The sequence below is a fragment of the Thunnus maccoyii genome, chromosome 1 (genome assembly GCF_910596095.1).
Source record: "Thunnus maccoyii chromosome 1, fThuMac1.1, whole genome shotgun sequence".
Lineage (NCBI taxonomy): Eukaryota > Metazoa > Chordata > Actinopteri > Scombriformes > Scombridae > Thunnus > Thunnus maccoyii.
This window is the reverse complement of record NC_056533.1, coordinates 21,658,358-21,675,783: the sequence shown is the minus strand read 5'-3', so window position 1 is coordinate 21,675,783 and position 17,426 is coordinate 21,658,358. Positions and strand designations below refer to the sequence as shown.

General features: G+C 37.9%; 1 protein-coding gene across 1 annotated transcript in view; it reads left to right on the top strand.

The window, feature by feature from the left end:
- cpne7 (copine VII) overlaps positions 1 to 15,554 on the top strand; it is a 32,777-nt gene extending 17,223 nt beyond the window's left edge. Inside the window, exons 12-16 of the mRNA XM_042419567.1 lie at positions 4,703 to 4,757; positions 7,974 to 8,025; positions 8,744 to 8,877; positions 9,854 to 10,090; positions 10,644 to 15,554. Coding sequence (XP_042275501.1) covers positions 4,703 to 4,757; positions 7,974 to 8,025; positions 8,744 to 8,877; positions 9,854 to 10,090; positions 10,644 to 10,796 — 631 coding nt within the window. The 3' untranslated portion in view covers positions 10,797 to 15,554. The remainder of the gene's footprint in view (positions 1 to 4,702; positions 4,758 to 7,973; positions 8,026 to 8,743; positions 8,878 to 9,853; positions 10,091 to 10,643) is intronic.
- The last annotated feature ends 1,872 nt before the right edge of the window (positions 15,555 to 17,426 follow it).

Here is a 17,426-nt window from a genome sequence, read left to right as displayed (position 1 = left end):
TGTCAGTGGTGTGCTTGTTGGTGTGCTTGTTGCACTGTCCCAAAGTTGCCCTAACAATCGATTAATGCAGATGAACAAATCCCTCCTCCGCACCTGCCCTCAAATCACATTTAAACTCCAAGCACCGTTATATCTGCCAAATAGATGTTTTGGTCTCATCTGTCTGTTTTCTTGTCTTTTAGTACACAGGATATTACAAAAACTTGTAACAGATTTCAGGGAAATTTGGTGGAATATTAGGTCTTGGGTCAATGTTAAAGTGAACTGTTTTGGTTTGGATTTGGATGGAGGCTCAGTTTTCAAATTATATCTTAACATTGTGAAATTGAGCATTTTTGAACATTTTATGTTACACAGCAGACAGAAAGATAAAACTTAATCGTCCTCTACAGTCGATGGTCTAAAGATAGAGGGTGCCGTATGCTGTACAGATTATAAATGATTTGTGATAACCTTCTTGTTGGAAGTTGTTACACACACAAACACACAGGCACACACATTTTTTGCATAAGCTTACCAAACAGCATTAACAGTATCCGGTGCTGTTTGTAAGGACAGCGCTAACTGTTTTGCATGTACTTCACAGTCTCTTTACGCTCAGTGGCTGCTGCATATGCTTTGTCCTGTGGATAACTCAATGATACAGTTTCCTCTCAGCATCTGTTGCAACTACTGGTCCTCCTTCTTAGCTTGCATGGGCTCATTACCCTGAACTACAGACGAACTCATGCAGAGAAAGGGGCTAACACCAGGATAGCAGGCACTTCAAAAAGAAGTGGGAGGCATTACGCCTGGAGAAATAATAGCGTGGTGTAGAATCAGATGTAAAGACCGAGAAAATACAGCATGAAGTCAGTCTGAAGAACCATTAAAGACACTGAAGCTATTTGAACAAAGTCATATTTTTTTTCTGAATATTCATGTGATGATTAATGTACACAACCAGACAAAATTTTGGACACTCCTTCCCATTCACTTAAATGGGAAAATGTGTCCAAACACTGTACTGGTACTGTAAATACTGGCTGATATAGTTATCAGGTTTTAGCTTCTATCACACACGTTTTTTGTTTTTTTTAATTTCCGATTAAATAATTGGAGGCAAATATTCAACAAGGTACAAATGTGTAAAAAACTGTTAGTTATTGTTGGCAGGTTTGCAGGTACTTGTTAATTAATGGGAAATTACTTATAATATGATCTGTTTCAGAGAAAGACCCTCTCATCTGTCGAAACTAAGCCAGATGAGGCTTAACACTCCTGATTTATGCAGATCCTTCTATTGAATATCAGGGGAGCACTGTCTGGCTAATTATAGCATCCAAGAGATAGCACTGGAGACACTGAAAACTTGCCTGAAAATTAGCAGCCTATCTGTGTAGCTTTATCGTTTTCGTGTTTACACAGAAACACGAGAGCATCATACATGGAAACATGCCTCTGGGTGAACGGTGACTGCAAGTGTAGGCAGCCCTTCCCTCTCAAGTTGGAATTGTTAGTAAGGTGTAAAACGTGGGCAAGCAAACCTTTTAGCCTTTAGTGAATATAGGTGATGTGGGTTTTAGAGTCCTTGCAGAGGAGTGCATTATGGAGCTGGAGTGACTAGCTTTGGTCTGTGTGGGCAGAGGCTCGTTTACCTTGCTGAGAGGGCTATTATACTGGGCACATCTCCCTGTGGCTCCTCCATGTGCTGACAAAGTGATAAAACAAGGACCACCATGTACCTCACAGCAAAATTCATATGATGGACATGACCTGTCAGATATCTTCAACTCTCTCTCTTCTTGTCTGGGCTTAAAGTGCCATGTCATATCGCTACATTCATTCTTTAAAGCTCCAAGTGCAAATTTATGTGTGTAGCAAAGTGTGGGATGAGTCTAGAGGTCGAGATAATGAGTGCTGTATGTTTGCCTTGTTGACAATAACAAAAATACAATTCATTGCAGAAAATAATTGGATCTGCATGAATTGTTTTCCCCATTAAAATGTTCTTTAAATTGGCGAAGCTGGTAAAAGTGCACAAATATAACACCAAAAAAACCAAATGAATTTTGTTGAATTTTCCTATTATGTTGTATCCATACAGTATGCCTCTGTATGAATGCTCGCAGTGAGAATGAGGCCTGTATTCAGTGGATGAGAGTTATTTTGATGAAAATGGATAAAAAGAATTTGTTAAAAACACGTAAATGGTGAGTTTTGAGCAAAGACATAACTCTTTATGCTGTTGTGTCACCTGCAGAGCCTGTTGGACAATGATATCTATTAATTTGTTTGGAACATTGTTACTGGAGTGCACTCATATCTGGATACAGTACAGTACATTAGCCAGTGCCTGTGGAGAGGTTACATTACGCAGAATGTTGGACTCACTCACGTTTTTATCTTTTTTTCCCCCCTTCGAACAGAGGGTAATTATAGTAACCAAATATGTGCTCAAAATGGCCTGTGTATCACATTTTCTAACCAAGCTACAATCCCCCAAAGCCTGCATGTTGTTGTTTGCCGCCACTGTAAATATTGTTCTGAAAAGTAATGGGAAAAGACAAACATAAAATCATTTTCTCCTCCGAGCCCCTCGAGGGAGAACGAAAAATAACTGAGCCTCTTTGTGTTAGTTAATACTACTACTACTAATGATAAGAATAAAACAGCTAAAACTTGCTGTAGTTGTAGTCGTATAGCTGTTTCTGTCAACAGTTCACAATTAAGAGTTTATTGCTCGCTCTGAGTGTAAAAATCAACACTCTGCCAGAGTTTATGTAAGTACACACCCATCAGAGTTAATTAAACACATCTGATGGCTCTTAAAAGCTGCCTCAAAGCCATATTAGCTCTATAAGTGGACAAAGAACTCTCCAATCAACACTTGTCAACATGCCATATAAATCAACACTTACTAACACTGAGAAATTTTGCTGTGTACTCATTGATGCACCCACACCCTGTCCAGTGCATCATTTCAGATGTTTGTGTCATAATCTAAGATCCTGTCGAGGTGGAGATGTAATTTGAGATTGCACTGGGCTGGAGAATTAGTGGATTTTTCGTCAGGCATGAAGGCATGTAATACAGTAAATGCTCTGATAAGGGAGGCAGCCACTGGAGAAAGCTGTCTGTAGGCAAACAATCACTGATGTGACTGAAAACAAGCTTTGACAGCTGTGCTGCTCATCCTAAATGCCACAAGTGTTAGTGACAGTAAACAAAGTGTTATTTGTTTAATGTAATTTAGTGTACAATATCCCACTATAACTATAGGTATATTACATGAAAGAGGTACTCCTTGAATTTTGCATTACACTTCCACAAAATTACAATTATGGTTACAAATATGAATACAAATACAAAGACTTTATTGTGCACAATGTGGAAATTTGCCTTTGGTTTGACCATAAGACGTGTCATTAAAACATAAAAACATACATACAACAATACATTGTCTCAGCATACACATTCATTAAAAAAAACCCACACAAAACGACAATACATACATCGTCTCAGCTTACACATTCATAAAAATACAACTCAATACACAAGTCTACACTATACACAATATCAGCAAAATTAGAGGCCTCACAAGAAACAGATTTAAAAAAAGACAAATCAAAATCTGTGCAGCAGATGCTGAAATATCCAGATTTTTTTATCCCTTATATGAGACAAGCTCCAAAAACACTTGATCCTACATTTCCCATAATGCAACTCAAATGTGTAATCTCAGTATGGCTTAGAATGACCCTTACAATTTAACCTGATCAATGTGCACTTGCATAATCAGGCAAATTTTTTATAAATCACTCTATAAGCAATGGTGCAATGTTGAGCTTTATAAATGCACAAAAGAACAGATAAAATGAGTGAAATAAGTAAAACATAGAATTAGCTGACAGAAATATTCTAAATAGATTTTAATTTTATTAGGTCATAGCATGAAGGGTTGTGGCGCATTTCATTTTTGAATTGCAGAATAAGATTGATTGAATACTATAGAAAAACATTTCACACAGACATTATAATCATTGAAACATCAAGTGGGCAACAGTTCAGCCTCGCTGTCTTCATAGACCTCCAACATTACATTATTTGTCGACAGCAAAGTGTGTAATACAATGTCAGCTCTCAATTTAATGCTCTCTCTACACAAATGGCTGACAGCGGTTAATATTTCTGAACATTTTTTGCATCTTGTTGTTTTGCAAACAAACATACTGTGCTCCTCTTCACCTTAAGAGGAGAACTGATGCATTATTGTCTTCTGATAAGCATAACATTAACATCATACCATCTTACTTTTAGTTGCTGTTGGTAGACACTTCATCACTTGATTACATTGCCAAGTGTTGACCGCTCTTCATCTTGCCACCCTTCCCTCTGACTATAGGAACACATAATCCAGAAGAGCAGAGCCTCTTACAGTAATATCAGCCCATCTAAATGGTACAATGAAAAATGAAGAAGACAGAGACTATCAGACAGTGTTTGAACAGGTGCAAATGCTGACTGCAGGGACCGTGGGACATATTTCAAATTGTAATTCAGGCTTTAACATTTATGAAATTCAAACAAGCAGGGGATTTGCTCTTGGAAATGTGAACAGATGGATAAACCATCAATATTTTTTAGATAACTGTCAAAAGCTAAAACAGATTAAACTATAGTAACTGTTATATATGACTAATTCATTTGCTTGTCATTTCAGTGACAAAAGATTTTCAGCTTTGGGGTTTGGTGCCAGAATCCCTCCGAATTATGAGGTGAGCCCTATCTCAGTTCTTATCTCTGCTTTCCTATTTTTTTCTACCTTCAACCTTGCTTCTACTCTACTCTATTTCACTGACCTTTTCTTCACACGACCAACATTATGCATACTGTATATTCATGTGCTCTTATTGGATCCTGGTATTTTCCAATACCCTGGGACTTTACGTCGAGCCAGCTGATTTACATGACCTATTTTATGACACAATTTATCATTCTGTCAAAATTTCACATTTAAAACTAATTATTGAGTTTATTTTTATTCAAAAGCTCCTTGTCTTAAAAAACATCAACTTGTCTCGAGAAAATAACATGTTCCAATGAAATGAAAGCCCCATGGTGTTGATGCTCAGTTTACACAAGAATTCATGAGTGTGAGAGCATTTGTTTAAGCAAATTGAACTTCAAGAACGAAAAGCCTTCAGTGATTCTTAAAGGAACCCTGGGGAGAAGTCTGAAATGTGAGGAGTGAGTGCGCACACACACACATATACGCACACACACAGTTGAATCACTATACTTTATGATACTCTATCAATCCAGAACGGCCTGTGTTTAATGTATGAATGTAATATGTACTATATGTGCTTGTATGAAACAGTGATAATTATCATTTCAATTATGCAAGGATTTGTGGCTCAGTAAATACAAACTATTAATTTCTGAAATTACCATGACAGTGACTGCTTTGCAGAAGTCAAAATTTATTTGTTGCATGCTGTTACCACATTGTTAGTGATGGTGCAGGTGAATGCTAATTAAGTCATTAGACTAATCATGGACTGTATCTACAAACACACAGGTTAATCCTGTTTGCAAGTTTGATGGACCTGGGCTCTTTCTCAGTATGTGTTGTTTTGCACTCTTGTATCCTTAATTGTACATTATGCATACTGAGTGTGATTACAAAAAACCCCCCTAGAAAATCATTTGCCCGCCAAGCATGCATCAGATGCTGATTTAATGGGAAGTTCCACATTTTACTGCAAACAATATGGCCCATTGTTTAAGTTAATGAAAGCCCCTGAAAAATAGTATTTGTCTATAACCTTAAATATTCATGACCAAATATGCTACAAGCTAAATTTTGGAAAAGATCCTCCTCAGGTATTATTTATTAAGAGTTTAAAAGCCAAAAACTCAGCTTATCTGTTCCATGAGGACTGTGTGGCCGTGGTTTGATCATAGTTGACTGACAGTAACCTGCCAATATAAGCAAATGTTGCACACAACTGTCATCTGATTTAAATCCTAATTGGTGCTCAGAAGCACGTGACATCACCTTTTTTTCCAAATTTCCAAATGAGCCCCACCCACTTTAAACCAGAGAGAAAAGTGCAAACAAAAACACAAATACAGAAATCTTACAAAAACTTTTTGTGGTAATGTATATCCCATTTGCTCATAGTAAGAAGATGAATGAGACAATAGATTTTAAAACCTTACAGTTAAGGAGTTCTGTTTTTGCACTTGCACTCAGAAACATAATTTATTTTCTTACTTATTTCCTTGGGCAAACAGGCAAAGCTAAAAAACACGATGGATATGAGATTGTAGAATTAAATGATTGACTTGTCATAGCAGGAAAAGTACTGGTGTAACTAATAACGTTGCTTAACGATGCTTAATAATGCTTCATTCCCCTTAAGTGTCCCTGTAACCCCTGCCAGTGAGCCAGCAAGCACAATAGCAGGGAACTGGAACTGGAACACCTAAATGGAAGACAACCATTATTAATGTTATTAGTCACACCTGTGCATTTCCTGCTAGGTCATGTCTAAAAGGTCTGCTGTGAAACAGGCCTGTAATCTGAGATACAAAACATGATCTGTTCTCTTGCTGTGTCCCAGTGCAAAAAATTAAATGGTGATCTGTATGATTCATTACTCTTGGGCTCTTCATATTTATCCATACGCTGACTGAATTCAGGGGGTTAATCATATTAAAGACAAAAAGTACTTTTAAAAAAGTAGCCAGCTGGAGAGGAATCAGTTGTCACTGATCTGGCTGACAGTTGGTGCTTGTAGAAAAAAACTGTTTCTTGTGAGAGGACGCATCGAAAAGGGGATTTCATTTTTGCCAATTAAACAGCTTTGAGATAAACAAAGTCAATCTGACATTTGAATAGTGAGAACAAACCAGATAGAAGAAGGGGGTTTACTCAAGTGATGATTCGGGATGTTAGTAGGGATTCAGACCGAAAACAGTCCTGCATTAAAACAGCAGGGGGCTACGTTGGTAAGTGTGTTGTTTAAGATACTGGTGAGACAATGACATACAATCCAGGAAGTCCAGTTGGAGTAATAGATTTATCCATTTAAAGGCTTATCAGACTCTAAAACACTGCACAACATTTTCTAATACTCACCAATAGGCTTCTACAACTCTCCAAAGTTATCAGCAGTTATCCTATGTTTTGCATGGTAAACAGTAGAAATACTCTGCCAATGTTACAAAACAATCCACCAGGATGCCAGATGTCACGTTGTGTGCAGCAAAAGTTGTTGTTTTGCTAGAGGTGGTCACTGTAAATACAACCAAAACCAAATCTGCACACTGGCAAAAAAAGATGTTCAGGCCATTGCACCTCTTTATTACAGTGACAGTGAAGAAGAAATTAAGGGAGACAGACATGGGGGACAACATGCAACAAAGGTCCACAGCTGAATTTGAATTTGCAGTTATGTGGCATGCATCTTAACCAGCAAGCTACTGGGGCACGCCAGGCATAATTTCATGCAAAAGTTAGTCTTCCACATATGCGTTTATTTTATTTGTATTGTAATATTGCCTGTCTAGTGGTGAACTGACTCCCAGTATCATTTGATGTGGTCACTAGTCAATAGTACTTTTGTAGATGTCATCAGAAATTATTCCTTCAAACTTACACTGAAATTAATTTGCAGGAAAACTAATGCACCCAAACTTAGTTTCCAAGTTTCAGTTTGGGCTACTTTTGTCTCCCTTTGTTCTGCTGAGTTCTTAGCTGTTTCTATTAGACATAATTAAAAGTTCCCTCTTCTCAACAGAATCGTTGCCAACAATTTCAACAGAAAAACATTTTAACTCCATGTCTTTCAAACGTGGGAGCCATTTCTGATACAACATCAAAATAATATAAAAAAAGAAGAGTACTGTGCCCCCTTGTCAGAGAAAGATTAGCTTTGTGAATTAGCAGTGTCTGTCACAATTCTCTCTTTTTCCATCCACAGGTGTCTCATGACTATGCCATTAATTTCAACCCAGAGGATGATGAATGTGAAGGTAAGGCTGTGTGAAAATTTTGGTCCAGTACTATGTGTCTTGAGTATTGTATTCTGGGGACAAAGAAAGAAAGACTAATGTACACCAGTTTCCCTGAGAAGTTCATCTCTATGCTGATGATACTAGAATTAACATCTGTAATCTGACAACACCACTGCTTAAAAATGTCAGTTATGTTTAAGATTTGTTTTATTTGAGTTATTGAGTTTCAAACCAGAATAGTGTTCAGTGTGTACTAATAATGATCCAAGTACTGTAAAAAATGTACTTACAAATTTCAAGCAAAATGAATATAAGATCCTATTCATAACAGTAAAGAAGAGAACCAGCTCCTCTGTACCAACTTCTGTTAGCATTTCTGTTCTGTGCGCATATTTCTTTAGGTTTGTACCTAATCAAGAGTCAGTCACAGTAATGTTCATGTTTTAGTGTCTAGGTTTATAGATTTCATCATTTATTACTTGTTTAATTACACACAGATAAGCTGAAATTCAAAATGTAGCTTCTTTTACCGGATTCATCTTCTTTAACTTGTGACAGTAGAAAACATACTCAAGCCACTTTTAATTATTTGCTATTAAATTATAGATGATTTTGCAGTGGCTGATTCATATGACTTTATGTTCTAGTTTACAGTTGCTTGCTTGCCGACAAGCATAGCTAATTTTATTGATGTTTCCTTTATTTTGACCATATTATCTGTGCTCTCTCTGATCAGGGATCCAAGGAGTGGTTGAGGCATACCAGAACTGCCTTCCTAAGATCCAGCTGTATGGCCCAACCAATGTTTCTCCCATCATTAACAGGATAGCCAAGCTGGCAGCAGGTGACGGCAACATTAAAGATGCCTCTGTGAGTGTCTTTTTATACTCTATGAGAAATGCATGTAATACCGGCTTTGTTGTCGTGCCTCCCACTGAGTTCCCCGAGTGAACAGCCTCTGGTTCACCTCACTGTTTATAGTAATGATGCCCTACAGCTCAAAAGAAGGAGTCCATTAAAGAGGAAATTCTTGTTCTTCAGATTATGTAATGAAGTAATACAATGATGTTTTTTTTTTTGTGTGTGTCAGAAATAAACTCATGAACTGCAGTTAAAATGTGATTTAACAAAAGTGTCTAATGGAGTAACTGTGCTCCTTATCTTTACTTAATATCCTTTTGGGAGTAAAAAAACAAGTCTTTTATCTATTGTTCATCTTAAATTACCTCCTGGCTGCACGGACATCGTGTTCTGAACTATTACACCCCTGAAATCGCACTGACCTTCATCTAATTATTTACTCCTCAATGTCAGTTCTTCTTTTGATCAGTAAATGAGCCTCAGTAAACAAGGGCACATTTTAGAAATACACACAGGACAGGGTATTCAGTAACACATAAACACCCTCAGGGTACCAACAATCTCAGTACAACTCATGGGACCAATCAGAAATGATTACAGTGTTTTTCAGCATGTTAATATTCTTGTACTGTACTACTCACATTATATTGTTCAGTGGACACATGAAATTAATTTCACACATACACGCATGCAAACACACGTATATTGTCTATGTTGTAGTTTGTAATGTGGTTTCTCTGTGTTTGTTTTTATTTTGCTAAATTTTAATCTGTTTTTGATTCTCTTGTTTTGTGTATCACTTTGTTTAAAGTGCTTTACAAATAAATGTGTCTACTCAGTGCAGGCTGTAAAATTATCAGTATTGTTAACAGCTTCAGACCGCTGCACACACTGACTCTCCTTGCTTGTAACCACACACTGCTGCTAAATGGGGTTAATGTTAACACTGATTAATATGCACTGGAACCACTTTATCATCTTCCAGCGATACCACATCCTGCTCATCCTGACGGATGGTGTGGTAACAGACATGGCGGACACGCGTGAAGCCATTGTGCGAGCCTCCTACCAGCCTCTGTCCATTATCATTGTTGGCGTGGGCAATGCGGACTTCACAGACATGCAGATTTTAGATGGAGATGATGGAGTCCTACGCTCACCAAAGGGCGAGCCTGTCCTCAGGGACATTGTGCAGTTCGTGCCCTTCAGAGACTTCAAAACGGTCAGTTTTTCTCTCCGACTGTCAGTCTTCACTTGTTGGCCTTCAGTTTTCTCTTCAACTCTGTACTTCTTCTGACTGTTGTGCCAGTGCCAATTGTACATTAAACCCTTTTATATAACATCCCCCTCCATTTTCATTTTAAATAGTAAACAGACAGCTTTTGCTGGCTATGCCTGTGCTGCAGATGGGTATCATGGACTGGAGCAGATTCAGGAATTTCTTCAAACAAGAATGTATTCTTAATGTTGCTATATGCAGTCAGTAATATTTCAGCTGTACAATTATACTGTCTATTTTGGAATTCGTGTCTCATGTTCTAAACAGAAACATCAACCAAAAGTCATGTATATTCATATATTTACCATAAACGGATGGGTGACAAATCTGGAGAAACATAACAAATATAGATTCTTCCTTACAAGTATTCCTATCATTTTCCATTGTACTCAGATCTGGAAAAACCCTGAAAGCTTCATTTTAAAATGTTCTGTATCTTAGATTAAAATTATATTTTACAGTTCTGAGAACCCCAGCTGTTCTGTCTGTGTTGCAGGCTTCACCAGCAGCCCTGGCCAAATGTGTCCTGGCAGAGGTGCCCAAGCAAGTAGTGGAGTACTACAGCCATAAGGCCATCTCCCCCATGTGTCCAGTGAGGGACTTAAACACTCCCATCCTCAGCCCAGTTGCCACCACCCCAACAGAATAACCACACCAACCAGTCATGGGGACCAAGCTTTGACCACAGCACCAGTCCAGTAAACTGAGAGGGAGAGAGGACGCATGCCTCGACATTTTGGACAAGAACTGAAGAGAAAAAGTTCTAAATGTGTTGTTACTCATTTATTTCATTTTTCAGTCCTATCAAAGTGTTTACACAAGGACAGTACAACAGAAACTGCGTTATATTTCTCTGCTCAGTGTGGATTCAGCACTTCTGCCTGGCTGTACAAATTGACCATCCAGCTGTTTCAGCATCATGAGTCCTGGAGGATTATAAATGCTAAAGGTTTTTTTCCCCAATTTTTATGCATGCACACCAATCCCTCAGTACAAATCCAATGATTGAATGGAGGCTTATTATTCCTCTGCCCCTGAAATTCAGCCCCTGTATTACTGTTTCTGTTTTATACCATCGTCAGATGAAGATTTACTGTACAGTATATCACAATCGAAATTAGATTGCTCAAACCTAACCCAAACCCTAACCCTAACCCTCAAATATGCTAACAATATTTAATCGAAATATTATACATTAATCACAGATGCTTCATTTATAAATGTAGATATATTATTACATTGACCTGCCATCATATACCTGAGTCTGTCTGGCTTCAGGATTGGCCTTATTTTAGATTACAGACAATATTTTCAGAGACACACATCATAATTTCAAATTAACTTACCACAAGTAGCTATAGTGACAGACTAGTGGTAATTCATAAATGCTACACTTTTCTAGTAAAATATAAATGAATTATTATAATTTATTGCTTGCAACTAAAAGCGTAAGTGTACCAGCCATTCTCAACAAACAAAAAAATGTCCTGTTTGCAACTGCAAAAACCATGAACAAGCAAAGCTGAGTATCTGTGAATGTCTGTGTTTGGCAGTTAGCCAGTACAGGTTGCCAAGTTAGTGTACTGTACTTGTAAAATAATTAGCTATATAACAATAATTAGCTAATTCCACAGTAATTGGGCCCTCTTAAAAACAAGAACAATGGAAAAATCTTTGTTTAGTTCTGATGTTTGACTACTTCAGACCTCTGCACCATGTATACCTGTAAAACTGCCAGTGACCTATTAACTTCATCAAAATGCGATCCAGGGTACAGCTAGAGCTCTTTGTATGATGTTTTTTCAGTTACAACTGGGCGCTAACAAGTCACAGCAAAGCAGAATATACAGTGAGGTCATTGGCTTGCAGGGTGACTTGGGAAATGTTACTGGATTGTTGTGCCATAACAAAAGGTTGCAAAGGACTGCCTTTTTCCAAGGTTAGCTGTGATCAAGGCTCAAATTACATATTTCTCCAAGAGAAGAAGAATGATCACATCCTATTTTTTATCTTTTGTCAAGTGGCTGTGATATAAGCTGTGAAAATCATGCTTCATGCCAGGTGGATCCTTTCCTTTCTGCATTGTCCGTTATTGTTTTCATCCCTAAGCCAACCGTCATGGAGGTGGTAGCATTCTTCATATTTCTGCAGTATATTTCATCATTTGTTCCTTTCTGCTTCTTTCTATGCCCCATATACGATAATTCCACAAGATGTTTCACAGATCAGATCAAATGAAAGCACAAAGCCGATCACAGTAAGTGCTGCAACACAAACAGAAATGTTTCTAAAGCCAGATATGGAATTTGTTAAATTAACATCAAAATATAATAAATATAAAAAATGTATGATTTTTATATCATTTACTCAGTAATCTTTGAAAAGTTGTGTCTTACCACAAAATTAGTGTTAAAATAAAAAGGTTTGCTTAAAATATTAAATGTGCATCTCCGAAACAAATAGTTCTGTGAAAATATTCTAGTCATATCTAAATGAACCTTGCCTGAAGCATCACTTTATTTATTGGATCAGATGGCTGCATTTGCTTTTATAGCTTTTTGTTTGAGCTTTACAATGTACATCTTATTCAAAAGATTTAACCTTCAGTTTAATTCTCCTTGCCAGAACTGTCATTTTGTCTTCAATGTGTTCAAAATGTAGCCTTTAAAAAGTCAGAAAACACTGTCTCGTATTTTGGCCTCAGTATTTCTAAACGTTAATGCTACAGAGATTGAGGCACATGTGAACATTGGCATGTAACAAAACAAGAGAGGAGAGATTATGTGATCAAGTCACATGCAAGTACATTTTCAAAGGGTGTGGAAAAAGTCACACAAACAAGAAAGTTATGAAGTTAAATAGTAATATAGTATAATAAATAGTTTACATCTTTTAACAGTTTTAAAAAAGCATTTTCCTGGCATTTAAACATTTGTGTCTCTTGTGCAAGGAACCTCAAGCACCCCCTTCATCAAAAAGAAAAGAAAAGAAAGTCTTAGCTTTATCAAGCAAACATTTTCTTAACACAGATGATTTCACCTCAGGAGTAGGTGATTGATGGTAATTTAATCCCACACAAATTCTATCTCATTCATTGAGTTTGAGGTTTTTGATTACATTTGCAAACTGACATTCAACATTAGATCCAAAGAAAGCATAATATTCTGTAAGACTTGAACATTTTATGAATAAAGCGCCCAAACTGTTGCTGATCCCAGCAGTAAGTCTGACAGAAAAGCATAAACAACAAAAATGCTCCACTGTTTTAGGACCTGACTGCACACTGTACATTATAAGCCCTAATATTGTGTGGTTTGGCTGGATAGTTCATTATTTGGCGTCTGTTCTAGTAATAGCTCAGTACATTGTATACTTGCTTAGTGCTTTAGCATTTATCTTAAATGGTGTATATGTGCTCGGACTGGTGATTAATTCTCTTGGCCAGAAACCAAGCTGCCACTGTCATTAAATGCATAGTGTTTACAGCTTATCTAACAAACACACATACACCTCCAAGCTACAAATATTAATATGACTTTGATTTGTCCTCTAGAGCTTCACCAGCCCTCCCCACATACAGCCTATTGACTCATGAATGCACCTAAACACAGCTAGCACTGCTGCTGGCTGCTCTCTGAACTCCTTTGAAGATCCCAACTATTGAGGATTCTTCTGTCACTGTGGCTCATAGGATGAGGTCTATTGATTCAGCAGGTTCAGATTTGGAGCCAGTTTCTCGAATGTAGATGATCATGGAGGGACTATGGTCTCACAACTGAAACTCAGCTCCATGTGACTGGTTTACAACAGGGTGGGAATGGGATGCATAAATTAGGAAATACCCTGCTGGAATAAACAGCATTCGACATTGTTCGTAATTTATTGAAAGACCTTGTCTTTTCTGTATGATGAATAATTATCTTAGCATGTCAATACATTCCTTTATTTTCATACATTCCAGATTCTTTACATGTAACAACTGTAGTTGTCATTTTACAGATTACTGGTTCTCACAAGATTTACATCAAAAAGTTGTGTGCCATTTTCAGATGCTATGATGCTGAAAAAAAGTAAATAATCTTTGAAAGCCTTTATCCATGAAACCAGCTTTGTGCTTTCCCATAAATCTTTAGTGGGTTCTGACTAAATAAGGCAGGAACGGCAGATATCAACCAATATTTCTGTTCCTTGAGGATAAACCAGCTTGCATATGTCTGAAAGGCATCAGCACTACTCCCATGATTCGTGCCTTACATGGCAATTCACACCTTGTACCCTATTACCTGTATCACCTTATTGCTACTTTGCCTCAGGTAATGAGCTGCACGGGCTCAAATGGTTCAATACCCCATTCTCTTAACATTTTTATGAGGTATGATTTTACAAATGATAGATGACTGACCTCAGAAGATACAAAATGTGACTCCTTTATCTAATAAGTCATTATTTTGTTTGTTTTTTAATTTGTTTTTATTATCATTTAAGTGATACAGAAATGCCAAAATAAGTGTTTTCTCGGTTCAAACGCCAATAGAGGCATGCAAACGTTTTATGCCCTTCTGGGCATCGTCTGAATTACAAAATGTATTAGATGTCTTATGGTAATGTGAGTTAAACAGTGATGCAGAGGTCTTTAATGCCTCACCAGAGTTACCCCAAACAAGCTCTCATGGCCTCATAAAATTATTTTAAATTATTTATCTTGTATAGTGTTCATTAAGTTAAAAGTTAAAAAGGGTGAATTATATTTGCTCTCGGCTATCTTTAATTAATTTAAGTTGATTGACAGATCATTACAACCAATCATGTATAGACAGTATTCAAAGAATATCATTGTTTGTGTTCAAGAGCTGAACCCAAGTATGTGGTGCCATGTGGTGTTGTCTAAGCTCCGAACAGCTTGAAAAATCTACCCTCATGTCTTAATGGGAACCCATCATTTGTGCCATAGTGGTGCAAACAACAGTGAACTGAAACACTGAAGACAATAAGACCACAGTTCATGCGGCCATCTTGCACAGTGGATTAAAAGAATCTGGGGAGAATCCACTGAGCTGCTAATTTCCCCTTATCTGTACTTGCGCCATTGTCAGACAAAATTAACAAGTCATAGGTTTCGCACCATGCTGATGTATTTGAAATTTCCCATACTCTCTCCCTCTATTTCACCCACCCACTGTTAATCAGAACAAGGTTTACAGCCCATAACCCTAATATGCAACTTGTATAACTGCAGGCCGTGTGGGTAAGAAGCAACCCATGCATCATTAGTAAATATTTGATTATTTCAAAAGGAAAAAAAGGGATTTATTGCATGCTTACTTTTATTGTTAAGCTGTGCTGTGCAGTCATTCCTTTGGATTTTATGATATGCTAATATGCAAGCCTGCATTTGCACAAACCTCTGTTCTTGTAGTTTACGCTCTCTGTCTTGCAGTTAGGTAAATAAATCTCACGATTTAAATGAAGCAATCTCTGTGCTCTGTTATTGTTGTAATTATTTTGTCAAAAATGACATATTCTGTAATTGAATGTGAATATATGTGTGTGTGTATGTGTATGTGTGTATATAGATGTTTTTAAATCATTCCGCCTCCTCTGAGCAAACATTTCAGTGATCAGCTCACAAAACATTTTCTCACTGCACAATGTTTTTCAGGAAGGATAAATAGAAATGAAAGAACGATACTGAGGTGCTTGATGAAATGTAGGGTATTGTGTACATATTTGCCCTGTGTGGTTTGGCTGGTGATGCTGTAAGTACTTAGTGCACGAAAAAGAGGGACCGAGCCTACTCTTTAATTCCATCAGACAGCTCCTTTCATTTAACGGCTATTGTTGAGCGCACTGAATAACCGTTGTTTCCATGGTGACACCTACTTGTGGGGAGATGTAGACCTTCATTTTTGTCAGATTCAGGGACAAAGATGCAGGATGTGGTGAGGATTCTGGGAGGAGGCCGTCCGCACATTATTATGAAAAACAGGAGGTTTCGATTGTGATGTCTGCTGTCCTTCACAAGGCCAATGAATGTCCAGCGGGCCTGTGTGCCTCAGGTGAGCTCTGTGTTCAATAGAGACAGTCTCTCCCTCGCTTTCTCTCTCTCTTATAACCCTTTTTTGTGCCTGGTCGACTGATTTATGGCCACAATTAAAGAACGCTCACCACCACTTAACATTCACTGGCAATAAAATCAGCAGCAGGCTTGCACCCTGGGACGAGGTGCTGTTGTTTAGTGGAATCAGCTCATTGCCTTTACATTATCAGATTACCTTTAAACTCAGCTGGGCTTCCCTAACACTGGTACAACTGCAAGGTCTTGCTGGAGGTGCCATAAAAACAAGAAGGACAGAGGACTCGTTGGTTTTATTCTCTGGCTGGTTGCCTGACGCCTGCCTGTAATGAGGAAATGACTAATAAGAGATGGAGAATGGGAAATCTCAGTGGTAATTAGCTGTCTCCTCCTTCCCCTGAGGGAACAGAACACACCTTTGAAATGCTTCCAGCCAGCTCCTCTGATGTTGTCTCTCGCATGCTTTCTATCCCCCACTCACTCTGTGCATATATACAGTACAGCACATGCATGTATAGATACACAAACACACTTTGAAGAATGAAGTCGAGCTGAGAATCCATTCCAAATAAATAAAGGCGCTTTTGTGACAAGCACCCTCAGGTTGCACTGTGTTACATATGCAGCACATTACAAAAAGGAAAATGTACTTGACAACTATACATTGCTACCATTACAATGTTCATTTTGAAATGATGCCATGTTCCAAGTTACCAGCAGCTTTCTCAGCATCCTTGGTTGATTGTGCATGTAGAAAGCTTTGAAACATACCAATAGATGAGTCAACTATAGATTCACACAGCTCTGAGAGGCTGACGGTGGTTGTGATTTTTATTTGAGTTAAATTGACCCCCAGGAGAATTTAGCAATGTCATATCACTCTCTTGCATTGTGTCTCACTATCTCACTCTCCTGCTCCCTTGCGGACTCACTTTCAGGTTCATTTTCTCTCCTCTCTCTCTCTCTCTCTCTCTCTCTCTCTCTCTCTCTCTCTCTCTCTCTCTCTCTCTCTCTCTCTCTCTCACACACACACACACACACACACACACACACATGCACATTCATTTTCACATTCATTCTGTGATTCAACTTTGTCATTGTCACTGCTTGTGAGGAAACGAAATAACCCTCACTATCAGCATTCAATATGAGGTTTCCCATAACGTGGGCATTTCAGTATATTTCCTCATCATAATATTGGAGGAA